This window comes from Hyaena hyaena, unplaced genomic scaffold (genome assembly GCF_003009895.1).
Source record: "Hyaena hyaena isolate Hyena2069 unplaced genomic scaffold, ASM300989v1 scaffold_73, whole genome shotgun sequence".
In the NCBI taxonomy this organism is placed as follows: Eukaryota; Metazoa; Chordata; class Mammalia; order Carnivora; family Hyaenidae; genus Hyaena; species Hyaena hyaena.
This window is the reverse complement of record NW_024080705.1, coordinates 2,452,978-2,480,364: the sequence shown is the minus strand read 5'-3', so window position 1 is coordinate 2,480,364 and position 27,387 is coordinate 2,452,978. Positions and strand designations below refer to the sequence as shown.

The window sequence follows — 27,387 nt, the reverse complement described above, 5'->3', positions numbered from 1 at the left end:
AATAGAAGAATAGGAGTTGCAATCTATACATTATATAGTAGTTTTGACTTTTAAACAATATCTGATTAGTTTTTTTCTCATGAAGTTTGTTCAAACTAATTTGTTACTGGGTTTATTCTCAGGCAGATTTTTTTCCCTCTTCTTTCTCTTCTTTTTAGAATCTCTAACAACTTTTAATGTTAGCTATAGTCTCTGCTTTTGCTTAGCCTTTGGACAAACAATTCCAAAAGTCTCCACTTTAAGATGTTAGGCCTCAGCTTTATATTGGCTTTTCATAGCCAAATTTCCTAAAATGTTTCAGTGGTTAAATGACAATAAATTTCCCATTAAAATTAGTTCCTAAAAATTAAGAATTTTGGTGTATTTCAAAAATAATACCAACTTCTTTGACAGGTGGAACTGGCATCATGACTTTAGTATTAATTCCAAACATAAATCAATAAACAACTTGGGCCTCTAGCTAGGAGTGAAATTCTATAGGTAGAAAAACTGATTGACCCCCACCACGCATAGGTGCCGTCCTGCCATGGAATCCCTTTGCTCAGTTTTCTCCTGTCCAATCAGGTGGAATGTTTCACAGGCACATGGTTTATACAGCTCAAAATAACTTGGGACCTGTGAGCTGACAAATGCTCTGGCTCCGGTGGTGACAGGTTGTCCAGCTTCTTACAGCCATCTTCACTGAAACTAAGGTTAACTCCTCACTCTCTATGGACGGCTACTCTCGATTTCCAAGGGCGTGAAGAAGTTTCTTTTTCTCCTGTGCTTTCATCTAAAAGTTCTCCTTGGATAATTATCATCACAGTGGATTTCCTGGGTTGGACATCCTCATCTGGGTCAACTAAAAAAAGAAAGGTAATATCCAGATTTAAGTTCTCAAGTGTGTTTTGATAACAGGGCACTGACAATGGGAAAAGGTATATTTCAGAGACCTCATTACTGTTGGAGTGAAACTTAGGATGGCTTCCTAATTATGTATGATGGGACACGAAATTTTGTGAAAAGTAAAGTGTTCTACATGTAAAGATTTTGGAGGGGATTGATGAAACTCACAGAGATCACAATCTTTTTGGGTCCTAAGGAAAAATCGCTCAACAGAGGAAGTCGTGACATGTTACATACATCACTGGCATTTCTACATATTCACTTATGTAAATAATGGTGCTTGTATGCAAAATATGTGTACAGTGCCCATTTCCTTTTTAAAGGAAATCAAATCTAAAATAATTTGACTCCATAGTTAAAGACTTTCATTTAAATTTTTTTTTATCATGTAAAAGGATATGCTTGCTATATTTAGTGTTGGAGGATCTGCTCCCTGGATTAATGTACACAACAGCTGCAGAAAGTCTTGCTCAAAGGACATTGCTCTTTCTTTCTCCTTTCTCTCTCTCTCTCTCTCTCTCTCTCTCTCTCTCTCTCTCTCTCCCCCCTATCTCTCTCCAACTGCATCAGAAAGACACTTACTTGACAGTCAGTGGCAAGTGTTTGGCCTGGTACATTGCACTATTAGCAGTAATTAGCTGCACATCTTGAATTATATTGAAAAAAAAAACATATAAGCAAAGAAAAAGAGCATGAATTAATCTGTATTTCCATTCCCAAAAAGTGAACATTACAGTAATAGTGTTAAGAAATGTTATTATTTTATCAACAGATTTTTACTCATACTTGTTAAAGATACTAGAATCAATCAGTTTGAAAGAAACAAAACACCTACCCAGTTTTCTTTCTCAAAAAATTATGGCTCAATTATTTTCACATTGGTAATGATGACATGAATTCTACAAAGTCTAAAAGAATCTGTCACAACTTCTTAGTCTCTCCTCAATAATAACTCTTAAGTGCACATAAAATCCATAATCCTTTTCTAGGATATTGAGAATGTCTCTACCTACAGCTATAACAAACATATTTTTTAAACAAAAATTAAGGTATCCTATCTGAAACAGGATTGGACAACAAAGTATTTAAATTCAAAGCCATTCCAGGAGATCTGAAATATATACATATTAGGCTTACTTTGTAGGAGGCAAAATTATAGACATTACAGAATCTTATAATAATGGACTCTGAAACAGTTGGACACTGTCCAAATTCTGGAAGTTTGTCTCCAGTCCCACTTATAGAATATGGCTAATGCTTTTGGAACTCATAGTAGTGTGTTAAAGCTCCTGTTCCATATATCTGTAATTTAGAATACAGGCTCTATTACATGTTTCTGTTACAGTATGCTTACAAAGGCACATATTCAAAAGAATGGACTCAGAACCGCAACTCATGGATACCAAAAATTGAATGAATTTTTAATCAAAACTCGGTTCTGGAATTCATAGATAGTTTTTCTAACTTACTTTTGAAGAAATGGGACAGCACACAAATCAGGTTTCATTGTGAAAGCGCTTTAATGAACTAAGGTGACAGCTAAATTTTCAAGTTAATTCCTTATATGTAATAGGGGTAATGAACTCAGCGTGCTAACCTGAAAATACAAGACAAATGATACTGCTACCCCCAGAACAATTACAGTAGTTTCCTTCATTGACATTGAGATTTGTCAAAGGCATTGCTTGTCACATGGTGTCATTGCCCATAAAAAGACCAAAAAAAAAAAAAAAAAAAAAAGAAAGAAAGAAAGAAAAGAAAAAAGGATCTTTTTTTCCTCTCTTAAGAGATATAGAAAAATCAAGCACCATGGAGATATTTTCTTAAAGGTCTATGGTGCTCCATAGTTGACAAAGAGCTTTTAAAACTGCTAGGGCATTGTGCTTTTGCTTAAAGGGGACAACCTAAGTACAGACAGAATACTCTGTTTAAAAATTTAAGAGCTTATATGCAGCAGATACACTTTTTGTGGGCACAAAAATTTGTATGACTATTTACCTGCAATCACTAAAGTGTTTGTAGAGCTCATGTGTAACCAGAGTCACCTTGACAAGCTCTGCACACGCTGTGTGCTGCATATATACCTTCATCTGGAATCACAATACACTGCACCCTCTGGGAGGGGCCCAGCAGAGTCTTCCCACCAAGCTCTTAAACTAAAACTAGATTTTGAGATCCCAAGCCTCTTTGGGGCACCTGTTACTCTTCCAGTCTAGCAAGCATGTTATGTCAATGTAATTGGGGAACTATCTTTTTCAAACCCTTCATCACTTAAAGAAAATTGACACAAATATGAAGAGGCTGAAGAGGGATGAAACTGTTCTATTTTTTAATTTTTATTATTTAAGATGAATCTTTGAGTTAATGAAATTGACATTTTCTCATTTTTTTATGTCCTGTGTGTGAGCTAAGTTTACCACAAACGGTGAGATCTTGAGGGTAATATAAAACCTCATTTTTGTGACTGCCATCAAACCCTTTTCTGATCCTAGATGCCTAAGTCTTCTTGCTTGCCTTTCATTACCCTTCCCTCAGATTGCAGAATTTACTTTTACACAATTTCTTTGCTCTCTGTCAAAGTTAAATACTAACTTTGGGCTCTGGCTTCTGTATTCTTTACTCTAGTACTTTCCTACATGTTTATCCTCTTCTGTATATGAAAACATACAAAAGTATGTTTCACAGAAGCCAGTCTTTTTTCTCCCACTCAAACTAAAATCTTTTCTTTCTTACCTACCTAACTGCCATTACCAATTCAATAAACACAATAATAAGAGAATGGTTTACTCACCTTTGGCCTATTATCTAAAAACCTTTTCCTTCCTTTAACTCCTGCCCTTTAAGCAATGTGCCTAATTAAACAGATTCCCACTGTTTCTCTGTATTAGCTCTGCTGTGTCTCTTTAGTTCAACTGTCTCTTCTAATGTATTCATTTGTCTCTATTTGTTTTTATCTGCTGTTTTTCCTTTTTCAAATGGAAAGAAGAATTAAGAGACAATGGTGCATGGACTATTTCCATATTCCTACTGACATATTTCCCTATATTTCATGTCCATATTTTGATAATGCAACATATACTAACTTATTAAATTACTAATGTCACACCAAAATTAGATTAGAAATAAAACTAAGTAGGGGGTGATCACTGTAATAGTGAGGGAATGGAAACCATAACAGTAAAGAAGGATTTACCTCAAAGTGCATTCCATCTGCAGCCAAATTTTTAAAAGATGATCTGTACTCAACTCTCCAGGACTAGTTCCTATGTAATAGGATTTGGTTCTTGGCCCAGCAAGTTTCTCCAAAAGAACTGAGTTACATACTTCTATTGTGTTCTACACAATATGAACAAAAATGTTCTACATTTTTCTAAATATTTATTTATTTACTTTTTGAGAGACAGAGTGCAAGTGGGGCAGAGGCAAAGAGAGAGAGAGAGGGAGGGAGACACAGAATTTGAAATGGGTTCAAGACTCTGAGCTGTCAGCACAGAGCCTGACATTGGGCTCAAACGCACAAGCTGTGAGATCATGACCTGAGCCAAAGTCAAATGCTTAACCAACTGAGTCACCCAGTCACCCCAAAATTTTTGAAGTGCTTTCACAAACAAACCTATGATGTAAGCAGGGTAGTTCTGTTCATCCTCACTCTAGAGGTGAGTTACTTAAAGATGTCTATCTTGTCCTATTCTAGCTCTTTACATAAATAATTATTAAATCTCATATTTTTGTGTTTACCTAGAAACCAGCTTTAGTTTTTCGTTTAATGATATTGTAGGGGTCCCTGGCTAGCTCAGTCAGTAGAGCATGTGACTCTTGATCTTAGGATCATGAGTTCAAACCCCACATTGGGTGTGGATCCCACATAAAGTACAATACAATACAATACAATACAATACAATACAATGATACTTAATAGCCAGAAAATTTCGGTATTTATGTTTGAGTCCAAGTTACTTCTTTTTTTGCAAGGTGTGAACAATTTTAATCCCAATAATACATATTGCCAAACTGCGTTTTTTTAAATGTTTATTTATTTTTGAGAGCGTGCAGGCAGGGGAGGGGCAGACAGAGACAGAGGATCTGTAGCTAGCTGTGTCCTGACAACAGCGAGCTTGTTTTGGGGCTTGAACTCACTAACCTCGAGATCATGACCTGAACTAAGTTCAGTCACTCAAACAACTGAGCCACCCAGATGCTCCCCAGGTTACTTCATATTAGGCTTTGCCAATTCTCTAGTCAATACCCCAGTTTAAATACTCATATTGCAACTAAAAGATGGATGTGTATCACATGGTATTTCCAAAAAAGTTCTTCTTAGAGCCTACAAGAAGAGTAGTGCTAAGTTAACATGAGTTGAGAAACATGCCCAAAGATATCAGCATCAAATTTTATTATTACAAACCAGACCCTTACATTTTCAGCAAGTTCTCAGGGCAGATCCTCTCTTCCAGAGAAATCCTGGGGGTGAGGGGGAGGAAATAGAGGTATTTAGCTAAGTAAAGAACATTCAATAAGCCTTCTGTCACCAAATTAGTTTATATGATTTACTGAATTCTATCCTGATTGTTTTGTTTAAAGTTTATTTACTTATTTTGAGAGAGAGAGAGAGAAAGAGAGGGAGCAAGGACAGAGAGAGAGAATCCCAAGCAGGCTCCATTCTGTCAGCATAGAGCCCAATGTGAGGTTCAAACTCACAAACCAGGAGATCATGACTTAAGCCAAAATCAAGAGTGGGTCACTTAACCAACTGAGCCACCCAGGTACTCCTCCCTGGGTTATTGATGCCACATTAATTGTTTCATTTCCAACCTAGGACAGTTTAACCTTAACCATGATCTGTGTTCATTACTCATTCTTATTTTGAAAGTGGCATTAAATCTGTTTCAATTTTGTAAGAAGCAGAAAGAAACAACATCCAATGTCATTCTGAACATCTCAGATGAAATGTCTAAGAGAATTCTTAATTTCCTTTCCTGAAACCTGTTCATCCACGTAAATGATTCCACCCTCACCTACTTGCTCAGGCCCTAATTTTGGAGTCACCTTTGACTCTGCCCTTTCTCTCATATCTTTCAGTCCATTAACAAATTATACTGGCTCTATTTTGAAAAGATACCTCAAATCTGATCATTTCTCGCCATCTCCCACTGATACCATTCATTGATCCAAGCCACCATCAACTCTTGCATAGCACATCTGACTGATCTGCATATCTGATTCCCCTCTGACTGATCTGCTCATTTCTGCACTTGTTCCCTTCAACTTGATTCTTTGCATAGCAGCCATGATTAACGTTTTTCAAATCCATGTCATCTGTTTCTCAAAATTTTAAAATGCTTACCAATTCACACATGTAATAGGATTCAAAGACCTTCCCATGGTCTACAAGCCTCACATGATCTAACTTTGTACTTTTCTGACTTCTTTTTCTTCTACTCTTCTTTTGCATTCACTTCCTGGCACGTTGGGCTTGACTCAAGCACAGCAAACATTCACCTCCCTTCACCCTGACATTTCTTCCTCAGTTAAAAATTCTCACACACACCCCACCCCCACGATGATCACATGGCTAACTTCTCCACTGTAGTAGAAGCTATGCCTGATCTTCTTAGCTAAAACAGCATACCTTTCTCTCTCCCCCTTTATTCTCTATTCCCTTGCCTTATCTTCTTAACATTTAGATCTTCTCCACTACAATGTCAATTCCATGAGGGTAGGGACTTTGTCATTTGTTCACTGCTGAATCCATAGGGCCTGAATGGTGCCTGGCATATAGTGGATACTCAAGAAATACATACCGGATGAATAAATGAAAACTACATTATCTATCCATAATAGCTTTTTAAAAGTATTTGGGCTCTATAAAAGTATAAACTTTATAACAAATAGTTTAAAACTAACGCTTGAAAATAAAATGATACATTTTCTTATTTTCTGAAGTAGAGATTATTTATAAGCTTAACAATTTATACATTCATTTTCATCTGAGAACCTTCTGAAATGGAATTGTTATTATTCTATTTGAAAGATGGGAATAATTGAGGGGCGCCTGGGTGGCTCAGTCAGTTAAGTGTCTGACTTTGGCTCAGGTCATGACCTCACAGTTTGTGGGTTCGAGCCCCACATTGGGCTCTGTGCTGACAGCTAGCTAAGAGCCTGGAGCCTGCTTCAGATTCTGTAACTCCCTCTCTTTCTGACCCTCCCCTGCTCATGCTGTCTCTCTCTCTCACACACAAAAAAATTAAAAAACATTAAAAAACATTTCTGAAAGATGGGAATAATTGAGATTAAAATACCTTAAGTGACATGCTCAAGATAACACAGTTATTTAGTGTTGGGGCTGGGACTTAAACCCAGTTTTCTGATTATAATCAGATGTTCTTTGATACTTCTTGTGTGAAAAGAAAGCATAATTCTGGTTCTTTCACCCACCATAAATAAACTTTCATTTGAAAATCACCTTGAGGTTATTACTGCCTTTACCAGTTTATATTTTTCTTGGTGTCTGAAAGTTTTCTTTGTAAATATGATTTTGTAAATAGAAATCTTACTTTATCCTGCAATTAAAATAAAAGATAAACAACAGGAGATTTAGGGGTGTCTGGGTGGCTCAGTTGGTTAAGCAACCAACTTCAGCTCAGGTCATGATCTCACAGTTCGTGGGTTCGAGCCCCCATTGGGCTCTGGGCTGACAGGTAGCTAGAGCCTGGAGTCTGCTTCAGATTCTGTATCTCCCTCTCTCTTTGACCCTCCCCTGCTCATGCTCTCTCTGTCTCTCTCAGAAATAAATTAAAAACATTAAATTTTTAAAAATTATAAAATAAACAACAAAGATTTATCAGGAAATTCTAATGAACAAAAGAATTCAACAGATATTTACTAATCACCTTCTGTGTACTGTGTGTGCAAAGAGATGATGGTGTACAAAAACAAAGTGAAGTAGACAGAAAAGCAAATAGGCAAATTTAATATGTTGTGATAAGTGCTATGTTTGAGGATAAAGACAGAAAGCTTTGGGAACACATTGTACAGGTACCCAGTCCAGAACAAAGAAGAAATTCCAGGGCAATGTCTCAGCCAAGAACTGAAGACCAGTAACTTGGCCCTGAAAGGTAGTGAAGGGAGGTGGGACAGGGAGGAGCCTAAGCAAAGAAAATAAATACAAAGATATGAAGGTAGCATAGTTCACTCAAGAGACTACATGTATTTCAATAGAATATAGATAGTGCTGAAATTAACTACACATATGGAATTCAGTTTCCCTTCAAAGTTTGTCCTTGGGTCAATCACTTCACTAGTTCTACTTCCCTTTCTTATCATGGTATGTCACTAGAGTTGTTTTATAGTAACAACAATAATAATAACTACCATTTACTGAACATTTACTAAATGACAAACACATTTAATCATCACTTCAACCTGTGAGATGGCTACTGTTATTATCCTTGTTTTGTAGATGTGTCAGCTGAAGCTTATAGAAGTTAAGTGATTCCGTTGAGTTTAGAAAGCCAGAAAGTGTCAGAACTGGGATTTGAACCACATCTAACTTCAAAGTTTTAAGTAATAAATACTACATTAAAGAACACTAAAGAAATTAACATTTTTTAAATTAAAACATTAAAGCAACTCTTTATTTTGAATACTTGAAGGTTCTGTTATCATAATTCCTTATGACCATAAGCATCAGAGCAGGCACACATTTACACCTCAATTAGCTTCTTTTCTTTCAAAAAGAAAACAAATGGTTATAGAGAGCAGTTTTTACTCTTTGTGAGTATTTCCTTTCCTATTTTCACCAAAAATATAAAGTTTTAAAAAGTTTTTCATCATTAATATCACCTTTACCTAAATATTTTACTAACATGATTTTGAGTGTCCATTATAGGGGCTAACCCTGTTTTAAGGCTTTGCATTCATGATGTTATTGATCCTCACTCTCAAGGTGACTGCTTACTTTGCCAATTTAGAGGTTAGTTTTGGATAGCACTCTAAAAGTCTGAGATTTAGAACAGTTCTTAGGAAGGCTTCCTTGTGATGTAAAGTGAGGCTATCCTATAAGGGAAAGGAGAGGAATGAACGAAACAAGTTTTGTGATAGAATCATAAAGTCTAAGAGCCAAGATTACTTTTCTCTCCATCTTCCCAGCACAAGGCCTAGAACATAGTAGCCAAGAATGGCAAACAGCCTTCATTTCTATTCCATCTCTGATTGATTGGTGGTGGCCGAAGAAGTGGAGTGTTAAGACAGTCAAGATCAGTGGGAAGAGCAGTGTAATCTGTTAGATGTATCTTTTAAGGAGAGAGAGCGAGGAGTAACAGCTTATGGTTCACAAGTTTGCCATCTCTCTAACAAATGTGTGAATAAATAATGATAAAAGGTTAATAATAATATCAAATTGCTTTGCATTACCAAACTCTCTAGTCCAGGGGGCTATGAACTAAAATTACTGTAGTATTTTCTTAATATTTTAAAAATTATTTATTTTTTGAATCAGTAATATTCTCATATAATTAAAACTCAAAAGTCAGAAAAGGGTATACAGTGAAATATAGTATAGGTCATCCTGTCTTGCATCTCATTTCCCTGCCTCCTATATCCCCTCTTCACCAATGTTAATATAAGAGATTTTTTTTCAACCTAGGCTCTAACTCCTGTCTTTGTAAGGTATATACCTTATTTGGAAAGGATAAATCATTAGACTTTTCAAGAGCAGATTGAGCCTATAAACATATTGAATTTAAACAACTTGTCTCTAGTCAAAAAACAAAAGCATTACTTATATTCACAAACTAGATCAAATTTATGTTTTGGGAAAGTAAATAAGATTATGCTGTCAGGCTCTCTTTTTTCCATTTCAAAGAATATATTCATTAGTTTAACAATTTATTGGGATCAAATTCCTTGCATTGGTGGAAGTTACATTCTAGGAGTGAAAGAAAAATGACAAGCTGCTAAAAAATGTGCACGCAGAGGGGCTTAAGTGTTAAGCTTCTCTTTTTTTTTTTTTTTTTTTTAATGTTTTATTTGTTTCTAGGAGAGAGAGAGAGAGAGACAGTGTGAGCAGGGGAGGGTCAGAGAGAGAGGGAGTCACAAACTGAAACAGGCTCTAGGCTCTGAGCTGGCAGTCAGCACAGAGCCCGATGCGGGGCTCAAACCCACGAACCGCGAGATCATGACCTAAGCGAAAGTCGGACGCTTAACCGACTAAGCCACCCAGGCGCCCCGTTAAGCTTCTGACTCTTGATTTCAGCTCAGCTCATGATCTCATGGTTTGTGAGATCCAGCCCCCAAGTTGGGCTCTGCACTGACAACATGGAGCCTGTTTGGCATTCTCTCTCCCTTTCTCTCTGCTCGCTTCCTCTCTCTCTCTCTCAAAATAAATAAACATTTTTTAAAAAGTGCATGTAAGATATTTCTCAAGGAGTTAAGTGGTATTGAGAAAACTAAACTGAGTAAGAAGTATAGGCTAGAAGGGGATTGCCACCTTATGTTGAGTCATAAAGAAAAAATCATGAAGGAGAAAATAGATGACCAGGTAATTGAAAGAAGTGAGAAGTGAGTCATACAGCGTTGTCAGAAAGAGCATTCCAGGTACAAGTGACAGCAAGTGCAAATCTTCTGATGCATTTCAGATGTGACTTAAGAATATTTCAGAAATAATAAGAAACCAGTGTGAGTGAAGCTGAATGAAAAAGTCTTGAAGCAATAGAAGATAATGTGAGTTTAGGTAGGGATTTTTCTGAATTAAATGAAAAACATTTTCATTTTTATTATTTTATTACATTCAAGGTAAAAGGAAGAATATGGACAGCAAATATTTGTGTATGAAAGGTTTTATAACTAAAAGCTCTTTATAGATACTATCAAAATTATGCTTAGAGATTGAATTTAATCTCACTATAGTTACATCATAGCTTTCACAACTGAATTTGTGTTAAAGAATTTAATAGAGTGCTTATCACTCACACTTTTATATTACAGGGAAATCTCATTCAGTTCCTCTTCATATTACAATTTGAGATTAATCTTTAAATCTTCAATGGAAATTTTGTAGAAGTATCAAAATTAGGCAATTTTTTATTTCAAACTTTAAGTGTTTAAGAACCCATCATGCTATAATAAACATAGACTTGTTATTCTCTAGGAATGACCCAAATATTTTGTTCTTATTATTATTTTGTGACAGCATGCAAGACGACAGCATCGAAGCTTCTACTTCCATATCTCAGCTTCTACGAGAGAGCTATTTAGCAGAAACTAGACATCGGGGAAACAATGAAAGGAGTCGAGCAGAACCATCCTCCAACCCTTTTCATTTTGGCAGTCCTTCTGGAGCTGCTGAAGGGGGAGGAGGCCAAGATGACCTTCCAGATCTTTCAGCCTTCCTGAGCCAAGAGGAATTAGATGAAAGCGTCAATCTGGCAAGATTGGCCATCAATCATGACCCTTTGGAGAAAGCAGATGATGCTCAAGCTAGAAAACGCCTTTCATCTGATCAAATGAAACACTCACCTAAATCAAGTTTTGACCCCAACTTCTGTCAGGATAACTCTCGAGGTCCTACCAGCTCTAAAGAGAGCCCCCAGGAGGCAAAAAGGCCACAGTATAGTTCTGAAACCCAGTCCAAAAAAGTATTCTTAAATAAGGCTGCCGATTTCATTGAAGAGCTGTCCTCCCTTTTCAAAGCCCATAGCTCCAAAAGGATTAGACCTCGTGCCTGCAAAAACCACAAGAGTAAATTGGAATCTCAAAACAAACTTATGCAGGAAAATAGCTCCAGTTTCTCAGATATCTCAGAAAGAAGAGAAAGATCTTCTGTTCCCATCCCTATCCCTGCAGATACTAGGGATAATGAAGTGAATCACGCCCTTGAACAACAGGAAGCTAAGAGGCGTGAAGCTGAGCAGGCTGCCAGTGAGGCAGCTGGTGGAGACACCACCCCTGGGTCTTCACCTTCATCTTTGTACTATGAAGAACCTCTGGGGCAACCTCCTCGTTTCACTCAAAAGTTACGGAGCAGAGAAGTTCCAGAAGGAACCAGAGTACAGTTGGATTGCATAGTGGTAGGAATTCCACCACCTCAAGTAAGGTAAAAATGTCCCATTAGTAATATTTGGTAATTGCTTTCCCTCTACACTGATCCTCCTAAGTCTGTCTTTTAAGTATGTGGTTTCAAAAATTATATACACCTTTTGAGAAAAAGAGTCTAATATAGCACTCTCCAATAGAAATATAATATTAGCCATATATGCAATTTAAAATTTTCTAATAGCCACATTTTTAAAAAATAAAAAGAACTGGGTGAAATTAACTTTTTAAATATGTATTATTTAACCAGCATATTAAAATATTGTCATTTTGACAGGTGATCAATATAAAAATTATTAATAAGATATTTTACCTTCTTTCTGGCATACTAGAGTTTTAAAATCCCGTGTGAGTTCTATACTTATAATAGCATATCTCAATTTGACTGGTAAATTTTCCTAGGAAATACTTAATCTGCATTTAGATTTCATAACATTTATAGTTGAAATAGTAGCTTGACATACCCAAGTTGTTACAAGCATACTTCAAAATTTCCTAACAGTGGACTTCAGTATCTGTTTTTAACTTTAACTAAAATTAAATATAATTTGAAATTCAGACCCTTGGTTGCACCAGCCACATTGCAAGTGCCCAATCATGTGGCCAGCGACTATGGTATTGGACAGCACAGGTCTACAGCCTAAAGCATAAAAAAAGAAAGTATTTATGATCTATACTCAATTAATACCTGTGGGGTTTTTTTTTTTATTTTAAAGAAAGCCAAATAGTGAGATAAAGATTAATTTAATAAAATAAAGATAGACTAAGGCTGTGGCCTAATAAGATCAATTTAAAGATTCATTTTACATGTACTGTATTTACTATAAACTTTTTGATATCAGCTTAATGAACACTATTCTCCCCAAAGTCCAAATCTTTCCCTAATATGACTGATGAGTAGAGAGGATATTAATCTTTTATGTGCTTACCGGTTAGCTTTTCTTTGAAGCAAATAAAGCTTAAGCTTCAGGGCTCCTTATTTGCATAAGCAATGCCTAATTTTGTGGTCTAATATTTTACTTTTTAAGGGGCTCTTCCACATTTATGAACTTCATGCTTCACAAAACACAATATTTATAAATTCTAATATGTAGTAACGTATGAATAAAGTGCTTTATGTGTGTTGTTTTGTAGAGAATTACTGGTATTTAGAGTCCTGTAACACAGTCACTTTACCTTCCTAACCATGTATTTACTAGTAGAATATGACTTAATTACTATTTAACATTTATTCTAAGTGTGTAAACAGGGCCTTGTCTTTTTTTTTACACAGTATTCATATTATGGGACAGCAATAGTATTAATAATAATAGTTTTATTTGTATTTACATATTGATTCAAGGGATTCTAATCCAACGATGTATTCATATTGAATTTTGCTTTTCAAAGGCAACATAAGGCAATATTAAATATTATTTTTACAATAGCATATCCACTACTCTGCAGTTATCCAAATGACCTCCTTGAGGGCAAGGATTCTCCTGTGTATCTTGAGCACCAAGCACCATTTCAAACCCTTAGTAGTCACTGAGAAATGTTAAATAAACTAATGCATAAAGAAGCAGGAAAACAAGAAACTCAACTTAGAATTAAATCAGGAGTGAGTCATTTGACCCAAGATATGGCGAAGGGTTGAAACTGTACTACAGAGGGAAGTATCTACCTTTCTACCCTAAACATGCCTGATGACACTCTCTAGGATTCTGGTTGGTAATGCTGATCAGATGTCATCACAGCACCATGATAGAAACTACTCAGTGACATCTGGTTGGCCTAAGTAAGCTGGTGAGCACTCAAGTTAGAGTACACGTACAACTTACTTACTTGTTCAACCCACTAGTCTCTGAACATGGATTGGACCAAAAAAAAAAAAAAAAACCCCACAAAAACTAGACCAGATCATTCAGGACTGATTCTTCCTGCTTCTTGACCATGACAATCTCAGATACAAAGAAAGAATTCAGTGAGAAAATCATGAGAAAAATCAGCCAGGAAGAATTATAAGATGCTCATTCCCCCAAACAACAAAGTTATCTGGTAGTCACTCAAAAACTACTTAATCAACCAACTACAAATTTATAAATTTAAAAGTGAAAAAATGTACACAGCTTCTATGCAGTAATACTAATTTTACCTGGAAGAATTTCCTTATTGATTGAACTCATGCCTGTATCCCAACCACTGGTGCTAGGAAATTCCTAGGTATTCACTAAATAGTTTCCGAATGAATTAGTACTTCATTTTACGACTTCAATTATATTGTAAAAAGTTTAGAATTCTCCAGGGTAACTATTAACTATCATTATTTTCCTAAGCCCAGAATTTACATAACTTATATTTACATAATTTCTATATTAAAAATATATATATATATTTAGCTTTTACTATGTGCCCCGCACTGTGATTATTGCAATGACAGAGATGATATAAGATTTGTCCCTGCCCTCAAGGAGCTTGTTATTCAATTTTTTAAATCATCCAAATTTTATAATATGAAACCATAAAAACTATCAGGCTTCAGAGAAGGAGTGGAAGACTAGAAAGATCAAAGACGGCTTCAGACATCTAAGGTGAGGGGTGAGAGGATTTAGGAAGAAATCTACTCATTTATTCATTCATTCAACAAATACTTATTGAATTACTAAAGTGACTCACTGGGAGTACAAAACAACTGTGAGATAAGGGGGGTGGGGACGGTCAAGGACCTTGTTTTGAAACCAAGTCTAAAACTATTCTGAGAGGGTAGTTTACAATCTAAAAGAGAAATAGGGCAACGATGTAATCAAAACATTGCAATATTGTGTGATAAAGTCTATAACAGAAGTATGTGTAGAATGCCATGGAGGCTCCAAGGAAGATGTGATTATTTTGCGTGGACTGCAGGATAAAGGAAGCATTCACAGAGGAGGTGCCTCTTTAGCTTGAGGAGACCATGGATAGAGGAGGAAGCAAGTGCAAAGGCCTAGAGACAAGTGTTTCTAAGGAACTGCAGGTACTTGGCTATGTGAAGAACATGGGGTAACAGATGAGCAAAGATGAGAGGGAAGATTGAAGAAATTGGCAGAGGGATGGGTCCTTATAGGCCAGGTCAACGTAACATGTTTACATAAAGACACCGACACTGAAGTAGTAATATTTTTATATGACAGGGAGGAGACTGACCTAATTTGAGAAGAAAGTAGAGCCAGATGATTTTGCAGAACCTTGAAAGCAAAGCAGAATAGTTCAGACTTGGATTCAAAACCACCTGGAAATGATTTAATGTTATGTATAGGGAAGTACCAAGATCAAAGGGAGCATTTAAGTAGCATTAGTCTGGAAGAATGAGTTAGACTTGAAAAGAATGGAGCCAAAAGGCCAATTAGGAAGTTGAGGAAGGTATCCCAGGCATCAAATGCTCTGATTGGATTTGAATGGGGGCAATCGGAAAGCAGAGAAAAATGTGAGTGAACAAGATTTAGAAGAAAAGAAGTCAACAGACTTGGTGACTTACTGGATAGGAAGGATGAGTAAAAGAATGTTACTCCACATGTTTGAAGACGGATACCTGAGATTATAATGGGGTCATTGGCATGCGCTAAGAAAATGGAAGAGATGGCTGATTTATGGCGGGGGTTAATAATTTGAGTCTGAGGAGACCAAGAGACGATATCCAAATAGGCAGTTGGAAATGCAGGACTGAAGGTCAAATGAGAGGGTAGTGGAACTGGAGGTATTCCAATGAATGACCTGGACACTGGGAAATCTGGTCACAATATCTCTGTAATTACAAAGGGACTATATATAAGCAGGTAACACTTGGAACTAACTTCTACTAGTGCCAGAGTGGAGTAGTGTTTCCCAAACTTCTTTTAGCAATAACTCCTCCTCCTAGTTTTCTCCCCACAATGAATCTGTTACATGTTATTCCAACACACACACACACACACTTAAAAAAATGTCTTTATGTTTATTTATTTTTGAGAGAGACAAAGAGGCAGAGTGTGAACGGGGCAGGGGCAGAGAGAGATGGAGACACAGAATCCAAAGTATCTCCAGGCTCTGAGCACAGAGCCCAACATGGGTCTTGAACCCTACAAGCCGTGAGATCATGCCCTGAGCCGAAGTCGGACGCTTAACCAACTGAGTCACCCAGGCGTCCCTACAAACACATATTTTTGAAGGATAAAATTAGAGCTTTTGAGATTGAAGATCACTGGGGTGGAAGAAGCCTGCAACTCCAGAGGTATCTACACAGAATCCAGGAGCATAGATTTTGATCCAGAAAAGTCCTTAAAAATGCATTAAAATAATAATGAGACATTTCAGTTTAACATATAGGAATATGAATGATAGTCAATGAGAATAATAGCCTTTTCACTATTTTTGCAAGAAAATGTTGTAAGTATACCTGGCAACTGAGGTCTGTGTAATCAGCATTTTATCCATGTTCTTGTAACTCTGGTTTAGCAAATTGAAAAATCATCTTTGGTATATTTGCTGTTTTCCAAGTTAATTGGGAAGAAATTATTTTGTTCTGTAGAAGTGAGATCCTATATCACTGAAGGTAGTGTTTTTGAAAGCTGGTTAATTTTGGACATAGCTTCATTGGAGGAGTTGTCTTAGAAAATGAAATACTTTCATGCATTACCCACAGATGAAAGAGTCTGCAGGAATTCACAGCAAATGGCCATGATCCCTTTTTGTATCCTGACTTCAAATTCTTTTCCCAGGAATGTACAGCTGGGTCACACTAAGTATGTTTGCTTGTACACAACCTTCTGAAGCAGCACAAATTTACCCTTTATAGACGTCAATGCCTGCTTTGGCTGCTTAATTTTCCTATTGCCACTTCTGGACCTTGGCCTGTAAATGATGTGCTCGGGGAATAAATTAGTTATAAAGATGAAGGGTATTTTAAATGATACAGGGGAAATATAAAAATATTATTAGAAATAATTATATATGATACATAGTGAAAATATACAAATATTTTTAAATATTACATTATTTAGGGACTTTTTCTTCAACCTTTTGGGAAAAATCTAGATGTCTTCATTCACTCATTTATCCAACCAATATTAAATGCCTACTATGTGCCATGTACTGTTATAGGCACTAAGATAAAAGCAACAAACAAGAAAAAGTCCCTACCTTCATGGAGCTTGGAATCTAATAAGGAACACAAACAGTAAACAAAAATTCCCCAAATTATTATATAATTACAATTGTGATAAATGTTATAAAGACTGGTGCATAAAGTGAAGGCCCCAAACCTTATGGGTAGGCTGGGAAAGGTTTTGTTAAAAAGATAAATTTAGGCTTAGAAATAAAAGATCCCTGGGGTGCCTCGGTGGCTCAGTCAGTCAAGAGTCATACTTCGGATCAGGTCATGATCTTGTGGTCAGAGAGTTTGAGCCCGCATTGGGCTCTACGCTGACAGCTCTGAGCCTGGAGTCTGCTTTGGATTCTGTGTCTCCCTCTCTCTCTGCCCCTCCCTCACTCGTACTATGTCTCTGTCTCTCTCAAAAATAAATAAACATTAAAGGAAAAAAAAAGATCCCTGGGAGTTAGCTCAGCAAAGTGGTGTTTGGGGAAAGTGTTTTAGGGTGAGGGAACAGCAAATTTGGAGCCCTTAAGTTTGTAAGACTGTTATTGGCTTTAAGGAATTACAGGAACTGGTGTCACTAGAACATAAAGAGTGAGGAGGAAATGGTTTGAGATAAGTCCAGAGACAGGGCAGAGGCTACATTTTGAGAGCCTCCTAGAACATGTTGGGTCAGCATGATCTGGGACCTTGATGAATATGCAAATTCGCAGATTCCACCTTATTCCTACTGAATCAAGATCTCTAAAAGTGAGGACTACACATCTGTGTTTTAACAAACTGCTGTTTGTCTCTGTGCTGAGAGGTTTTTCAATTTCTTCAGAGACATCCTCACCAGGAGGGGCCTTCCCCATGTTACATTCTCCAGGTAACATTTTAGCACCTGCTCCTCAGTTCTTACTCCAACAGTACACTCCTCACAGACTTTTTCTACTGCAGTCACCTCACCTTAGTAGGTGGTGCTTTGAGATGAGATCTGTTTTGAGGTGGAAAACCACCTGAGCCAAAATCAAGAGTCAGATGCTTAATGCACTGAGTCACCCCTCTCTTTAAATTTTTCTTAATGATTTTTCTTCATAGTTTTACAACATATCTTTATGATTCCTAAATACTATTGATATGGAAGTATTTACAGGTGAAATGACACAAAATCCTGGACTTCCATTAAAATAATTCAAGGTGGGAAAAAGTGGAGAATATAAAAGAAACACATTTGCCATTTGTTGATAATTTATTGAAGCTAAGTGATATGTGCATGGTAGGTCATCATACAGTGTCTCTACTTGTGTTTGTTTGAAAGTTTCCATAATAAGCTTTAAAAAATAATATTAGTGAAATTTATATGCATTTTTTATGTAAGGGGAATCATAACATATATATTCTTCTGCTGTTTGAATCTTTTCTCTAAAAACTATATCTGTGATGTTGCATGCAACTCTAATTCATTCATTTTCATCACTATATAGCATTTTACTGTAAGGCTAGAAGATTATATTATTGATGTACACTTTTTCCTGATATGAGCAATGTTATTATAAACATTCTAATATATTCTCCTGGTGCATGAGTGTGTCTAGGCATGGAATTGCTGGTAGAGTATATAAAACGACTTTATAGTAATACCAAATTTTTTTCCAAATGAATTGTTTCAACTTACGTTCCCACCAACATTGGATAAGAATTCTTGTTGTTCTGCATCATTGCCAATATGTATATTATCAGACTTTAAAATTTTTTGCCAATCAGATAGGTATGAAGTGGTATCTTGTGATTTTCATTTCCATAGTTTTTAATGAAGTTGAGAATTTTTAAAAATATGTTTATTGACCATTCAGTGTTCACTTCTATGAGGGGCCTCTTTATATCTTTTGTGTTTCAATCAATTTGGTTTTTTTTTATTGACTTGTAAGACCTTTAAAAACATTATTAAGAAACTAATCACATGTCATATGTGTTATAAAAACATCCTCTACAGGTCTGACTGAACTTTTTCTTTTCTGTATGATATCTTTCATAATTAGATATTTTTAACTTCAGTATAAAATTAATTATATTTCTTACATTTTTCTAATGTTTATTTTTAAGAGAGAGAGAGAGAGCAGGGGAGGGGTAGAGTGAGAGAGAGAAAGAGAATCTGAAGCAGGCTCGGCGCTGTCAGCACAAAGCCAACTCAGAGCTTGAACCCACTCACTGTAAGATCATGATGTGAGCCAAAGTCAGACACTTAGTCAACTAAGCCATCCAGGTGTTCCTATGGTTTTAGTTTTTATAGTATGTGTCTAGCTTAAGAAATTTTTCCTAAGGGATGCCTGGGTGGCTCAGTTGGTTAAGCATCCAACTCCAGCCTAGGTTGTGATCTCGCTGTTCCTGAGTTGGAGCCCCGTGTTGTGCTCTGTGCTGACAACTCAGAACCTGGAGCCTGTTTCAGATTATCTCTCTCTCTCTCTCTGCCTCTCTCCCACTCATGCTTTCTTTCTCAAAAATAAATAAACATTAAAAACTTTTTTAAAAAGACATTTTTTCTAACCTCAAAGTAAGATATTCTTGTATATTGTCTTCTAAAAGTTTTATAATTGTGTATTTCACATTTAAACTTTTAATCCATTTAAAGGTGATTTTTGTATATGGTATGAAGTAGATATCCATTTAAGATTATTTTTAGGTTACTTTTATTAATTATTATTTTTATTATTTTTAGATTGGATAACCAACTGTTTCAGCTCTAGTTTATTGAAAAGTGTATCATCCCCCACACTGATCTATAATGACGGCTCCATCATAAGTAAAAATTCCATAAACATGTGGATCTAGCTCAGGCTTTCTATTCTTTTCCTGTGGTTTATTTACTGCATTGCAATAGAGTTTTCATAATTTTTATCTCCAGTCTTTTCATTTTAAGAATTTTTAACTCTTCTTGGCCTTTGCTCTACAATATAAATTTTAGAATCATCTTGTTAAATTTCATAAGAATTATTTTTAATTTATTGAGATTTTTGGGATTGCATTGAATCTGTAGACCAATTTAGGGATAATTTGACACCTATAAAATATTGAGGCTTCATATTCAGGATTATAGTATAGTATATTTCTCCATTTATTTAGGTTATCTAAATAGTAAGACTGAGTATTTTTTCTCTGAGTCTTACAAATCCTTGGCTAGATTTATCCATAAGTACCTCATTTTCATGCTGTATAAATGATAGCTTTTTAAAAAACTACATTCCATATTTGTTATATATAGAAATCCAATCAACTTCTGTACATTGGTTTTCTAACCAATGTAAACTTGCTACATTCTTGCTACATTCTAGAGATTTTCTATAGATTGGGGTGGGGGGGTGTTCTTCCTTTCCAACCTTGTATCTTATATTTCATTTTCTCGATTTATGGAACTGGCTAAGCCCCTCTGTCCAATGTTGAAAAGAAATGGTGACTTTGGGTATTCTAGTCTTGTTTATAATCTTAAAGGGAATACTTTACAGTTTTCACCATTACATAAGATTTTGGTGTAAGTTTCTTTTGTTTAGGAAAAATTAAGATTTTTTAAAATCATGAATGGATGTTGGATTTTATAAAACAGTTTTCTGCATCTATTGAGATCATTATCTGATTTTTCCCCTTTATTCTTTTGATATGGTAAAGAACAGTGATTTCATAATGTTAAGCCAAACTTGAATTCTTGGGATAAACAAAATCAACACCATCAAAGTGGTTCCAAATTGAACAAGTAGAAGAATTTCTTCTGAAAGAAATTTTAACATAGTCAACAGAAGAAAGGGGGAAATATATACTTTAAAATATACAACATCAGGAAGATTCAAGTACCTTGCATCAACATAACTAGAAAATTCAATATGTTCATTTGTTCATTCATTCAATAAAAGTTCACTCAGCACTCACTATACATCAGGAACTATTCCAGGCACTTGAGATTCATTAGGAAATAAAACAAAGTTTCCTGCCAAATTCTATTCTACTTGACATGGGGGAAATAGATGATAAACAGTAAATATAATAAGTAAGTAAATTGTGTAGTAATTTAGTAATAAGTACTATGAGAGAAAGAAAACATAAGAATTCTAGAAGAAGACAATAAAAAGTTTCCAGTCAGCCCTGCCCAAAGTAATGTAGTCCTTTAAAAAATTATTTTAGGGATTGTTTTCCTTTTCACTTTATTAATCCACACTTTTATTATTAAAATTGGCTATATAGTAAGAAGTGGTCTTGATATCTTAATATTAACCAACTGCTTATCTATGTTTTTCTTAAGTTACCAAGAGGTTTCCACCTGGGTGAACTTAATAAATTTTAATAAAATTTCAAGCATAAACATATCCTTCCCCTTGTACTCCCAATGACTGAAATACAGCCATTGGGCATGTATTTCATGTAACACTTATGTTTGTTAACTCAGTAGCAAGCAGGACAAACAAAACACCAGATTATGTCACAAAATCTAACATAACTTGGAGTTTTGTAAGAAAACATCTACTATTATCTTATGGTCCAATATACTCCAGAGTCCAATGTGGTCTGTCTAGGGAAGAGTCACTCTGATGCATGGAGAGAGCTGAGGATGTCATGAAGTAAACATACTACCTATTGTCTATTTTAGGCCCTTCACATAACAGATCAGGCATTGTTAGACAAAGCTGGCTAAAGACAATTCAAAGTAAGTCATTTTCTAGACCCCAAACCATCTTGAAAAATGAAAAAAAAAACCAGACTTGAGGCTATAATAATCATAATTTAAATGTATTCACTTAACATCCATACAGCAAACATTTTTTGGAGTAGCTGTGATGTGTCATACACTGTGCTAGGAACCAGATAAACAAATGATAAACAAAACAAACATGTTTATCTCCGCCCTATGGTGTTTACCCTTCTGTAAGGGAGAGCAATATTAAACAAATAAACCTACAAATCAATGCATAATTATGTGTAAAGGAAACAAACATGAAAAGGGAATTATGGGAGGTAGGACAGGGACATGGGAAGGGCTGGGGCAGGGCTAAAGAAACGCTCTGAGTAATCATTCTTTTAATGAGCATTATTGCTGGTGAGTCAGAATAACACATTCAAATTACGTTTAGAAGTCATGAATGTGCTAAAGCAATGAGTCATAACATTTATCCAAGCCATATTTTCGATAAAATAGTAACCTAACAGCAGTAACCAAACACCCAGTTAAATCTGAAAAATGTGTCTCTTCAGCGTCTTCATTCGCAAGCTTGGTAGCTAGCCAGACTAGCAGATCTGGCAAGCTATCCTTCGTGCTTTAAAGCTGGGTCCTTCTTTTTCATTCGGACCTGCCTTATTTTCCCAGATCACTGACTCATTTCTGTTGAGCCGTGAATCACCACTGTCTGGCACCACTGCCATTCTGTAAGTGTCATGAGGATTGGGCGTTCTAAAACACGCACCTTAGGCAGAGCATTTCTGTGAAAGCATTTCCTAGCATGGATAGATGTTTGTAGAGAGTGTGTTTCCTCCTTACTCTCAAAAGTCTTCAGGATAGTTAAGTAAACGTTAATACTTTTTTAGAAGGCAGCCTGACCAGTGCATTATTTTTGAGTGAGTGATGGTGTTAAAGTCGGAGTGACAGTTACTGGTTTGTCTGTGGGATTGGCTGAAGCTCTCCTGCCGTCTGAGTAAGGACAAAAACGCTTCTGACAGGGAGGTTGGGTATTTGAATCATTTCACTTATTGACTCCTGGCTGTCCAATTGCTCTAGATGTTTCCACTCTCATTTTGGTAAGGAAGGAAAACATTAATGGAAGAAATGAGATAACCTTACAGTGTTCATATAAGGGAAGATATTCATTTATTTGTTTTGAATAGTTATTTCTTTTTGCTTTGTCAAATTAATACAGGTACCTTGCTTAAAAAGTCAGATATTAAAGAATAGACTAATTTCAACTCGCTTTGCAGTTTCCTATTTATTTACCTCTAGATTTCTAAATAATATGCCAGTAGTTCTCAGATTTTTTGGTCTCAGGACCCCTTTCCAATCTTAAAAGTTATTGAGAACCAAAAGAGGTTTTATGTGTGTAAGTGAGACCTATATTTATCATATTAGAAATCAAACTGAGAAATGTTTTAAATAGTTGTTTCTTATTCATTTTTAAATAACAATAATGAACATGTTAACATAAATAATTCTGAGGGGCGCCTGTGTGGCTCAGTCAGTCAAGTGTCCAACTCTTGATTTCAGCTCAGCTCATGATTTCACATTCGTAAGGTCAAGCCCCACATCAGCGCAGAGGCTGCTTGGGATTCTCCGTCTCCCTCTCTCTCTGCCCCTCCTCCCCCTCTCAAAAATAAAATAATAACAACAATAATAATAATTTTATAAAAAATAACTATTTTCAAAAAATTTTAGTGAGAACAGTGGCATTGTTTTACATTTTTTGCAAATCTCTTTAATGTCTGGCTTAATAGAAGACAGCTAGAGTCTCATATTTGCTTCTGTATTCAGTTTGTTGTAATATGTTGTCTAGGTTGAAGTAAACTTTTAAAATCTAGCCTTAAACAGATATGTAATTGGAAACAGGAGGAATATTTCAACAGTCTTTTCAGGTAATATGGATATTCCTATTTGGTACTACATCAAAATTCAGCTAGCAGTAGTTCCTTACAGCTTAGTTGCAATGTGAAATCTGAAACCATACCAATGAACTTTTGTGTTGGTGTTTTGTTTTCTTTTAACCAATGAACTTTTGTACTCTACTATACTAAAACCCTTTGTTCATCCTGAACTTTGAACGGATATCATGCACTGGCAATTTGGAAAATGAGTAATGCCAATATTCCCAATGTTAACATATCTTATTATCTAATATTTAAAAATACGTCTGTTAATATCATCATTTGATTTCATCAAAAAGCCTTTATGTGTTGGGAAGCCCTAAATTTATGATGGGCTTCCCAATCATGAATTTATGATACAAGTTTTCAAAACTTTAATTTTTCCATAAATTTATGATACAAGTTTTCAAAACTTTAATTTTTCCTTGAAAGCTCTAATATTTTGTCACTGGCAACAAAGGTTATCAGTTATTTTTACTGCAAACAATAGGCTTATTTCATTCATTTGTGAGAAAATATCTGCCAGATACCCAGATCTGAATAATCATAATTTGCCAGTTGTTTCAAGTTCAAATATTGTTTCATGCATTTAATGCTTATTTCACCTCAAAAAATCACACTAGTGCTCTTCCATATCCAGTAGCAATGCTTTCTGCTACTTCCCATTTCACCACCCACAATGTCAAAAAGATGTAAACTCAAGGTTGAAGTTTAATAAAACCCATGATTTGTACTGCTTCATCAAGGACATTTTTAAGTGAAACTGAATTTTTTCATAACTGCCAGTGTGGAAGTGAGAAACACAATGACCACGAGCCAAGTTTAGGCAGTGCCTAAACTCATGCTTGATAAAGCACCAGCAATTATACCCACTGTGGCTTTTACACCATCAGTGTAAATGCCAACTCAGTGAAAAGGCAAATAATATTTCAGTATTGTATAAAAATAGCTTTGTCTTTGCAGAAAGTGAACAATACTTTGACAGCCCCTGTGATATGCTTGTACCAGTATTGCCTGGTATGTTAATGTTAGCTATTTCTTATTGACTCCCTGTTCCAGAAGATGGGGGATCAGCATCCCTTGACTAAACCAGCACATCTTTCCCTCACTGCCTCAATATAATCAGGTCTCACTGTTGTTTAAAAAAATATGTCATGTTTACTTTTTTGTTACTATGTATTATTCACTGACAACCCACGTAGAGTAAAATGATTGTCTCCTTACTTGTACAACCTTTATTTATTTACTTACTTATTTTGAGCTGGAGTTGATTACAGTCTTGTTCTTGTTGTTGTTACGTGCTTAGTTCAGAGGTTCTATCACAAATTTGTCTCAGTTCTCCAATACATTTGTAAAATGTCTCCTAAATACTCTGTTTCATGCAGCTGAGCCATCAGGCCTGTTTCTCTGTAGAGAAATCTCTCCCAAATCCCTTCTTCTTGTTCCAATATGGAGCATGTGCTTATGTAGCCAGCAACTGAGCCTTCATCCCAGGGCATTCCCTAACTGCTCAGAAGAGAGGATGTGACCTCCCAAAGGGATCTCAATACTTATTTCCCAAACTTGAAATCAGTTACCCTATTTTAAGCTCTGTGTCTCCTCCCCTTTATTAGGGTGTTCTCACACTCCAAAGTCGTATTTCCAAATTCTTAAACTTGCTAGGGTTCTGCAGCAAAAATTGTCTTCTTTCACTGACATCGCCAAACAGGCACTTGATTTTCAGATTTTTCAACTCTCCTGGCTCCTCAGTTTGCTTTCCACCTTCCAACACTTTGTGGAGTCTCAGGTCTGTTCTTATCTCCCTTCTCATTCTTTTGGTTCTTGTGGTTTTATACCTTTTAAAAATTCCTTTATTCTCATTTTAGGTGCATTTCAAGAGGGAGTAAAGATAAACACATGTGCTTAATATGTCTTGTTTGACTGGATGCTCACTGTTTGTATTTAAACTATACATGCTCTGAGGATCAGTTCATATGAGCTCCTCAGGGTCTTATTGAGATTTATGCCTTGGGAGATTTATGGACCCATTTCAGCAGCTACATATATTGCTACAGTCACAACCAATCAAAAACTGGCAAGAATTTGGTGAAACTAGTAACAAAATTCTTACAGAATATTAACTATCAATTCTTTCCATCATTTGGTCTTTAAAGAAATCCAACAGATATTTTCTGAATACCACCATGCACCAAGACACTGTTGTAGGTATTGGGATTACATTGGTGAACAAGACTAATAAGGTCCTGTTGTAGACTTTACAATCTAGTGATGGGGCAGTGGAGCAAACTACGGCAAAATGAGCAAGTATATAAGATAGTTTCAGATAATAAGTACTGTGAAGATAACAAAATAGCATGGCATGACATAGTATCTGAGGTTAAGGCAGCTACATTAGGAAGAGGCTCAGGGAAGGCCTTTCTGATGTTAAGGTGACATTTGAGCTGAGGCCTGGATGGATGAGAAGGACCTATCTTTGTAAAGATCTGGGGAAGAGGATTTCAGGAAGAACAAAAATTCTAACATGGAAGACAGTTTAATGTGTTCACAAAGTAGAAAAAAACCCAGTGTGCTTGGAACATAGTGAAGGGAGAGTGGCAGGAGAAGGTATCTAGAAGTCAGTGCTAGGAAAGTACATTTGGAAGAAATCCCAAATAGAGGTGATAATTGAAGCTATGAGATGAGATGACCAAAGGAGAGAATACAGAGAACTTTATATTCTCTGTGCAGGCTGAAAGAGCATGTAAAGCACTGTACCTACCTTCAAAGAATTGACAACCCAATGAAATTTATGGGACAAGGTGAATCCCCAGAATAGAGAATAATAATAGAAAGTGTATAATCAAACCTTGCATGACATAGGTTTGTTTGTTTTTTAAGTGAAGTTAGAAAAATAACAATCATTGAGAACTGATGGTAAAAGGTTTTTTGTAGAGGAGGTGGTATCTGAGCCAAACTGATGGATGAGGTATATGTGCAGTAGCTGAAAAGCAGAGAAAGAGAATCTGAAATAGGAAAACATGAGCAGAGACTTGAATGTTGGGGTAAGTATGACATATTTATGGAAGAGTAGAGAAAAGCTTGGCTGTTGAGATGTAGTTGAATGGATGAATTTGCTTTGTAATTGCTTCATTCATGGTGGGAGGGAGGGATTAAAATACTGAATGGTTAGAATTACAGTCTAGATTAACAATTGCCAGGACTCCTTCAATTTCTGAATAGTGGTAATACCTCCCCACCTAATTACTTTTTATTATGATGTTGATTAATAATTATTTCAAAAAAGAAAACAATATAAAATGGGGCATAATGAGATATTCATTCCTTTCTGTATTCATCCACCTTATTTCCTCTCATTCTCAGTAGGAACCACTTTTGATTTTCATTTCAATTTTTCCAGTTTTCTCTATGCAAATGCAAACAACACGACTATATCTTATTTTTTGCCCCATGTGTTAGTTTCCTCCGGCTACTGTAACAAAGCTCTACAAACTGGATGAAATAAACTCTCACAGTTCTGGAGGTTAGAAGTCCAAAACCAAAGTGTCACCAGGACCACGCTCTCTCTGAGACTCTGGGCAGACTCCTTTTTTCTTTCTTCTAGCTTATAGAGGTGGCTATCAATCCCTGGCATTCACTGACCTGCAGCTGCATCAGGCCGATCCCTGCCTCTGCCATCACATGCCATTCTCTCTGTGTGTCTCTGCCTTCCAGGGTTTTCCTTTTCTTTTTTTTTT

General features: G+C 36.0%; 1 protein-coding gene across 2 annotated transcripts in view; it reads left to right on the top strand.

The window, feature by feature from the left end:
- The first annotated feature begins 11,075 nt into the window (after positions 1-11,075).
- Positions 11,076-27,387, top strand: part of MYPN (myopalladin) — a 71,641-nt gene continuing 55,329 nt past the window's right edge. The window contains exon 1 of one of the 2 annotated variants that reach the window (XM_039233288.1): positions 11,076-11,977. In XM_039233288.1, the coding sequence (XP_039089219.1) occupies positions 11,076-11,977 (902 nt within the window). Of the gene's footprint in view, positions 11,978-22,799; positions 22,820-27,387 lie in introns of those variants that run through there. The other variant, XM_039233290.1, reaches the window with a different exon arrangement.